We start from the raw sequence: 8,465 nt of genomic DNA, 5'->3' as shown, positions 1-8,465 counted from the left end.
CATGGGCCCAGGGGCTCTGCCAGCAGCGGCACAGCTCTCCTCGCAGGGGTCACCATGATGGCCAGTGAGGGGAGGGGTCAGCCCGGGGTCAGGCGACAGCATGTCCCCAGGCCAGACTCACCCTTGTCCTGCCCCCCAGCCGGCGGGGGGCCCACTTGAGGCAGAGACAGCAGTTCCCAAGGAGGCAGCTCCCCTGGGAGTGGGGGCAGCAGAGTTGGGGTGCCTGGGGATGGGGCTCCAGGCCTCTGTCCACCCACCGCAGTGCCCTCCAGGCCTCCAGTGCCCTTGGGCCATGTCAGCAGGGGGCCCCGGTCCCTGGGCTTCCCGGGATCAGTCCTGAGTCAATGGGCTACTCAAGCTAGAGGGCTGCCTTTCACCTCCGTCTCCGCCAAGCGGCCAGGGTCCCGCGCTCTCCATCCCAGGGTCTCTTCCTGGTAACAGTTTGCCCTTTGAAGTGTGCGTCCGCCCTGCGCGGCCCTAAGGAGACATTCCCGTTAGAGGCCACCTCGCTTCCCGCCACGTCTGCCTGCATTTAGGGATCACGGTGGCGAGGCTGCGACGGGGTCGGGGGAGGATTCACCCTTTAAAGCAAACTGACCCTTACCAGGCGGGATGGAAATGGGGTGGAGTGGGCGAGGAAAGCGGGAGAAGCGTCCTGGGGTCCCGGCGGGCGTGAGACCTGACCCGCTAGGGCTCGGACGCCGTGTGGCTCTTCCTTCTCTGCCGCTGAGCCGGGCGGGGCTCTGTCCTTGCTGCGTTTTAGAAGGAGTTTGCCCCACAAAGAGCTGAGGACAGGTCAGCCAGCTGGACAGAGGGTGGTGGCCCCGAATTCCTTGCGGCCCACAGAGCAAAGTCTGGGCCCCCTTTGGCCTTGGGGCCTGGGAGCGACCCAGAGAGCAGGCCTTGCTCTCGGGACCCCGTCCACCTCTGGCTGCCGGTCCCAGGGGGCTCCCTGCGCCTGGCGGGGAGGGGCTTCCTGCAATGCTGCCCGGCCTGCGGGCCTGGACACTTCCAGGGGGTGGAGAGGGACCAGGCCACCCCCCCGGCTGAGCCCCGCCAGCGAGAGCCTGGCCAGGGAAGGCGGCGGCTCCGAGGGTGGGCGGGTCTCCCTGAAAGATGGCCTTCTCTCGGTCCTCTCCTCCCGCCCTCCCGTGGTCAGGGCACTGCTGCCACCACTTGCAAAGCGAATGGAGGAAAGGGGGCTGGTGTGGAGGGTGGGGACCGGGACACATGAGAGCCTGGGGCCGGGGGTCAGGGGCCCCAATCCTGAGGGGCTGCTACACGCCAGTCCCAGGGGCTCAGGGGCTCCCGGGAGGGGCTTTGCCAGCTGCCAGCTGGTCAGAGACAGGTCTGCTGCAGCCCAGCTCTGACTCTCTCTTGGTGTGCGTGTGTGTGCGTGCGTGTGTGCACACACGTGTGTTTGTGTGTGTGTGGCATGCGTGTGTGCGTGCTGTGCCTCTGCCCTCTGCAGGAGCGGGCAGCAGCGTGCATCACAAGTGCAACAGTGCCAAACACCGCATCATCTCGCCGAAGGTGGAGCCGCGGACGGGCGGCTACGGGGGCCACGCGGAGGTCCAGCACAATGACGTGTCCGAGGGCAAGCAGGAGCACAGCCACGGCAAGGGCTCGAGCCGCGAGAAGAGGAACGGCAAGGTGGCCAAGCCCGTGCTGCTGCACCAGAGCAGCACCGAGGTCTCGTCCACCAACCAGGTGGAGGTGCCCGACACCACCCAGAGCTCCCCCGTGTCCATCAGCAGCGGCCTCAACAGCGACCCCGACATGGCGGACAGCCCCGTGGTCACCGGCGTGTCTAGCATGGCGGTGGCCTCCGTGATGGGGAGCCTGTCCCAGAGCGCCACGGTCTTCATGTCCGAGGTCACCAACGAGGCCGTGTACACCATGTCCCCCACCGCCGGCCCCAACCACCACCTCCTCTCGCCCGACGCCTCGCAGGGCCTGGTCCTGGCCATGAGCTCCGACGGCCACAAGTTCGCCTTCCCCACCCCGGGCGGCTCGGACAGCCTGTCCATGCTGCCCTCCAACGTCTCCGAAGAGCTGGTCCTCTCCACCACCCTGGACGGCGGCCGGAAGATTCCAGAAACCACCATGAACTTTGACCCCGACTGTTTCCTCAACAACCCAAAGCAGGGCCAGACATACGGGGGCGGGGGCCTGAAGGCCGAGATGGTCAGCGCCGGCGTCCGGCACTCGCCTCCCGTGGAGAGGGCCTTCAGCTTCACCACCGTCCTCGCCAAGGAGATCAAGACGGAGGACACCTCCTTCGAGCAGCAGATGGCCAAAGAAGCGTACTCCTCGTCGGCCGCGGCGGCCGGCTCCCTCAGCCTGAGCGCGGGCCCCGGCCTGCTGCCGTCGGGCGGCGGCCTGAGCCCCAGCACCACCCTGGAGCAGATGGACTTCAGCGCCATCGACTCCAACAAGGACTACGCGTCCAGCTTCAGCCAGACGGGCCACAGCCCCCACATCCACCAGACCCCCTCCCCCAGCTTCTTCCTGCAGGACGCCAGCAAGCCCCTCCCCCTGGAGCAGAGCTCCCACAGCAGCCTGAGCGACTCCGGGGGCACCTTCGTGATGCCCACGGTGAAAACGGAGGCCTCCTCGCAGACCAGCTCCTGCAGCGGCCACGTGGAGACACGGATAGAGTCCACCTCCTCCCTCCACCTCATGCAGTTTCAGGCCAATTTCCAGGCCATGGGTGCGGAAGGGGAGGTCACCATGGAGGCCTCGCAGGTGGCCGAAGGGGGCGAGGGCCTGATCAAGTCCGGGGAGCTGCAGGCCTGCGGCTCCGAGCACTACCTGCAACCCGAGACCCCCGGGGTGATCCGCAGCACGGGCGGCGTCCCCCTCCTCCCGGGGAACGTGGTGCAGGGACTGTACCCCGTGGCCCAGCCCGGCCTCGGCCACGCCTCCAACATGGAGCTCAGCCTGGACCACTTTGACATCTCCTTCAGCAACCAGTTCTCCGACCTGATCAACGACTTCATCTCCGTGGAGGGGGGCAGCGGCACCATCTACGGGCACCAGCTGGTGTCGGGGGACGGCGCGGCGCTCTCGCAGTCGGAGGACGGGGCCCGCGCCCCCTTCGCCCAGGCCGAGATGTGCATCCCCTGCTGCAGCCCCCAGCAGGGCAGCCTGCAGCTTAGCGGCGCCGAGGGCGGGGCCGGCACCATGGCCTACATGCACGTCGCCGAGGTGGTCTCGGCCGCCTCGGCCCCGGGCACCCTGGGGATGCTGCAGCAGAGCGGACGGGTGTTCATGGTGACCGACTACTCGCCGGAGTGGTCCTACCCGGAGGTAAGTGGCAGCTGCCATCTCCTCCCTGTCACCCCTCATCGCGCCTGCTCACCCCCAGCAGGGAGCTGAGGGAGCTCATTTGCATGTGGCTTTCCAGACCACGAAGGCCCAGCTGGCCGTCCCAGGTCACCTGAAATACCTCCCCTCCCCGGCCCGGTGCTCAGCCTCCATCACAGCCAGTAGCTTTAGGCCAGGGGTCTCCGCGGGGGCCGGGGGGCCCTCCGGCCAGAGCAGTCCTCTGTCACCTGGCTCACGTGTTAAGATTCCACCTACATTCTGCTTTGTTTTGGGGGAGGGGGCAGGGGAGGCTCCTAGAGCTGGAAAAGACCATTTGAAAGTCAGCATCATAGATCAGCCACGTCCGCTGCTCATTCACTGCTAAACAAAAGGATACAAAGCAAAAACCAGTTCCCAACAAATGAAGAGGGAGGGCACAGCTTCTGAATAGGCTGCTGTAAGACTTGCTCAGTTAAATCGGACCTTGACCCAATCAAAGTCCCCCGAGCCCAGAGCTGCAGGAAACCTTTGGGCCACAGTAGCATGTGCTTCAGGAAGCGACCTTGGCCTTCTCTCCAGCTAGAATGACGCAGGAAGGGAGATGCCCAGCCTTCAGCTCGCTGCACCCCGGGGCGCGCTCCTCCCAGCCCACCGGCCGGGTGCTCGGGGCCCAGATGGGCCCTTTCTCCCAGTTGGGGGCTGTTCGCGGTTCCCCTGATGCCACTGCCACTGCCATGTTCCCTCAATGTCAGGGCGGGGATGGGGCTGCTGCCCGGACAAGGGAGGGATGCTCTCAAAGACCCTGAACCTCCTGGGCTCCCTGAGGCCACAGACCCCCTCCGGTAGGACAGTGCCCAGGCACCTTCCAGATCCAGGCGCTGGCAGGGGGTCCTGGGACAATGCCCACCCAGTTCGGGACTGGGTGCTGGTGTGCCCTGAGAGGCAATGCACCCCTCAGAGCTGGCACCCGCTGCCGAGTCTCCCGCAGGCTCTGGTGAGGGCACGGTGGTGCGGGGCACGTCCCGGGGGCACGCCTGGGAGGGAAGCCTGGCTCTGCCAGACATGGCCTCTCTGTGACTCAGTTTCCTCACCTGTAAGATGGGGATGTAACGGCACCTGCCTCGGGCGTGCTGCCAGGAGTGCTCGGTGGTCTTTGGCCCGTAGTCTGTCCTCAGTGGATAATGGCCATTATTCCCGGCCACAGTGCTCTCTCCACACCCTCCTGCCTTGGCCGTGAAAAGAGGCTGCTCATTGGTTGACTGCCTACGACCGTGGCGGGGTCACCTGGACGTGGGCCTCCGTGTCACAGACTTGGCCAGGAGGCTCACACTGCTTACCCCCTTCCTTGATGGCAAAGCTGAGATAAAACCTGTGTGCCAGTGCCCCCAGCTCCCAGGGGCCATGTCAGCCACTGGCGGCCCCGCCTCCAGACAGGAGCCTGGAAGTACAGTCGGCGTCGGGTCAGAGCAGCTCCCGCCCGTGCGCTGCGTGTGCGGGGCGTTAACGTCCTCAGGCGTCCAGGCGGCCGCCCTGTGTGGTGAGGGGTCTGGATTCCAGGCCTGGCCCACGCTTCCCACAGTGACGGGGGCGGGAGCGGCCTTCCCGTCTCCACCTTGGTGTGGGGTGTGAGGACTCAGTAAGGTGCTCAGGCAGCACCTGTGTCTCCTGTCCACCTCCCACACTGCCCCCCTCAAGGCTCTAGAAGGTTCCAGCCGGTTTCCCTTGCTGTGGCTTGGGGTGCCTCCCCTAGTGGCACCAATCTCAGTGGCACCGTCCCAGCACCCGCCACGCTCCCCAGGACACTGAGGCTCCCTGGAGCCTGAGTCCTGCAGGAGCTGAAGGGCGGGAGGGGGAGCCCTCTTCCCAGGAGCCACAGCCTGGGCGTGCAGGTCCTGGGCGTGCAGGTCCTGGGCGTGCAGGTCGTGGGCGTGCAGGTCCTGGGCGTCCAGGCCCGCACTCAGGCCTCCTTGGCCCGCGGGCCTTGGCCAGGGGCCTTAGGGAGGGCCCTCAGCAGGCCTGGCCTCCTCTCCGTTCTGCCCCCGAGTCCCAGCCTGCGGCTCCATGCAGTTCAGCCGCTGGCCACCAGAGGGAAGCACGGGAACAGGAACCTCGCGGAGGGAGCCTCTGCCCTAGTTTCCCAGCAGCCCCGGGTGATCACAGCTGCTGGGAACAAAAGCAGCTCAGATCCAATGTGATTTGGAAAATGCACGGAAACCACCCGATGTGGCTGAGTGGAGAGACCTCTGCGGAGGCCCCAGGGGCGCCACCCTCCCACGGTCCCCAGTGGGCAGCAGAGGGGCCCCCCTCCTGGGTCACCCCCTTCTCTACTGACCTCCCCTTTCCTCCCCTCCCTCAAACCCCCTGGCCTGCATGCTCGCCCCTCCCCTGCTCCACCGGCCAGAGGCCTGCTTGCTGACAGGCAGGACCCTGGTTCTAGCCAGGCTCTGCCAGGCTCCAGAGGGCTCTGTGCTGGGACATCCCAGTCTGTACATATGGGGTCAGGCGCACCCACTTTGCAGGAACACCAAGGCTGGGGCCACCTCGCTGTCTCTTCTCAGAGGGTCCCCACTCCCACAGGCAGCTCCCATTTCTGTGTTCTGTTCTCTTAACCTCCAGCTGCAGGCGGCCACACGCACACGCATGCATGCATATACTCATGCACACATGCATACACATGCACACACATGCATATACACACACGCACACATGCATATACACACACACACATGCAAACACACAGGAGGTGCCCCTGGGCCCCAGAATCTGCCCCAGGTGCATCAGAAATCTGGGTCCTTTGTCTCAGGACTCCTAGGACAGGGCGACCTCGGTGGCATTTGCTGCTCCCTCCCCTCCCCCAAGCCCTCTATGCCACCTCCCTTCACCCACTCCTGCGGCACCAGGCGGGGGAGGACACAATTAGGGCCTTCAGGTGCCTGCGTCACCGCAGCTCAGCGCAGCAGGGCAAGGGTTGCCATGGAAACCATCCCTTGAAAGGAAGGATTCTGAGCCCCTCCTGTGCGGTTGCCATGGAGAAGGCCCTGGTTCGCGGTTGCCATGGAGAAAGCCCTGGTTCCGCAGTGATTCCTGCAGCCTGCTGTCCCCCGCAGCGGCCCTGGCTTCCCGCCAGCAGCTGTGGGTGCTGTTATTTTCCTCTTCCTTCTTCCGCACATGGTCACCGCAGCCTTCTGAAGCCACTGCGCTTTCCCTTCCCAGGAAGCAGCAGGACGGCCCCCTGAGCTGGCCGCGTGCTGCAGGCATCCCAGAGTCGGCTCTGCCTGGGGCAGGGGGCACCCGCCCAGCCAGCACCCACTCCCAGCCCTGCCCCTCCCAGAGCCCCAACTCTCCCGGTGGAACCCTAGATCTGAGCCAAGAGAAGCAAGGCCAGGGGCCCTGGAGATCAGATCCCACCAGAGAGGCGGGGCCCTGGCCTGAGAACACTGCCACCCGGCCTCCTGCTCTGGGCTCCTGTCTCTCTCCACTGCCCTCCACACTGTGGTTGCCTCGCGGTAAAGTGACATCTCCAAAGCCAGACCTGCCCCTCCTCGGCGATCCCCACCAGACCTGGGGTCCTGGTCCCTTTGCATTACCCACCAGGCATCAGTCTCTGCAGGACACTGAGGCCTCAGGCCTCCTCAAACCCGAGCCTCCCGCAGTCTGCCCACAGCCCGGACAGACCCGGCCCCCGCCCTGTCCTCCCCTTTCTCCCAGGGGTCCACCAGGCCAGTTCCCAGGGGCTGCCGGGGCCGAAAAGATTAGAAAACTCTGCTCCTGCCTGGAACCGAAATGAAGCAGGAGGGGTCAGGGGTCAGCCCTGCGCCCGTGCTGGATGCCAGCTGAGGGAGCGAGGGGCCCCGGGGCCCCAAGGGACCAGGGCTCCCCCACAGAGGGTGTGTCCCTCGACCCTCGGCAGCTGACGCTGTCCCCGCTGTCTGTCCCCTCCAGGGAGGAGTGAAGGTTCTCATCACAGGCCCGTGGCAGGAAGCCAGCAATAACTACAGCTGCCTGTTCGACCAGATCTCAGTGCCTGCGTCCCTCATCCAGCCCGGCGTGCTGCGCTGCTACTGCCCAGGTGAGATGCGGGGCCTGGACGCGGGGCACCCTGAGCGAGCTGAGGCGTCGCTCTGGGCCTCACCCCCCCTCAGCTGTGAACAAGTGGGCCCCGATGGGCTGTTATAACGGCCCCTGTTCTGCTCATGGGCCCCATATGGGGCAGGGACAGGCGGGGACTGGCCACTGCGGAAGCTCTAACCTCCCAGCCCTGACGGGTTGCGGGAGCTGGTGGGAGTGGGGCAGGTGGGGGCCCCACAGGAGCTGCGTAAGGTCAGGGGCCGCCTCTGCAGCACGCGGGCCTCTCTCCTCCTACGCGCTCACGGCCCGAGCCAACCAGGTGCCGTATGAATAAGAGAGTCCAGGCCATGGGCGCACAGGGCCAGTGCCCCTGGGGCGCAGGGAGGTCAGAGGCCTGGTGGGCGATGGGGGAGGGGTGTCAAACTCAGACTAATCCACACAAGCTCCTTGGAAGTTTGCCGAAGGCCTCCACCCACCCAGTGCCCCGAGAAGGTGCCTGCACAGAATTTGCTCCCAGGTTCAGAGGTGGGAGCCCCAAGGGCTGCCCCTCGGGGTTCATCATCCTCTGCTTAGCTGGTGACCTGTCTGACAACTCATCCTCCCCAGGGGCCTGTCAGCCCCACACGGGCAGAGTCTGTCTTTCTTGGTCACTGAGTCCCCCGCGGCTGGAAAGCGGCCCCAGCGCGGCACGGTGAAGCGAGGAGCGTGGTTTGTGCAGGAACCTGTGTCTAGAGCCCAGGCTTTCCCCGGGCTGGTGCTGGGACCACCCTGCCTGGCCCCTCCCATACCAGTCGCCCCAGGGATGACCTGTCCCACTTCCCAGGCAGTGAACGGAGACACAGGGAGGTAGGTGGCAGGGACGGAGGTCCACCCTGTGCCATCTGAAGCCCGGGCTACAAAGGAGAGAGCGCTCTCTGCAGAGGCGGCAGGTGGGGAAGAGAGGCGGGGGTGGGGTCGGCCGGTACCAGTTTCCACCAGGGGTGCTCCCAACAGAGCCTGGCCCTCCCCCCACCCCCCTCCCAGCTGTCTGCCTCCCCAGCCTTCCCAACCCCCCTGCCCAGGCTCCGAGCTCAGGGCAGAGTCTCCTC

The 8,465-nt window shown here is 65.8% G+C and overlaps 1 protein-coding gene across 1 annotated transcript in view; it reads left to right on the top strand.

Moving 5' to 3' along the window:
- CAMTA1 (calmodulin binding transcription activator 1) overlaps window positions 1–8,465 on the top strand; it is a 749,204-nt gene that overhangs the window by 639,761 nt on the left and 100,978 nt on the right. The window contains exons 11-12 of the mRNA XM_006766821.2: window positions 1,472–3,312; window positions 7,252–7,378. Coding sequence (XP_006766884.2) covers window positions 1,472–3,312; window positions 7,252–7,378 — 1,968 coding nt within the window. The remainder of the gene's footprint in view (window positions 1–1,471; window positions 3,313–7,251; window positions 7,379–8,465) is intronic.

The sequence above is a fragment of the Myotis davidii genome, unplaced genomic scaffold (genome assembly GCF_000327345.1).
Source record: "Myotis davidii unplaced genomic scaffold, ASM32734v1 scaffold299, whole genome shotgun sequence".
Classification (NCBI taxonomy): Eukaryota; Metazoa; Chordata; class Mammalia; order Chiroptera; family Vespertilionidae; genus Myotis; species Myotis davidii.
This window is presented reverse-complemented; position numbering and strand designations above follow the sequence as displayed.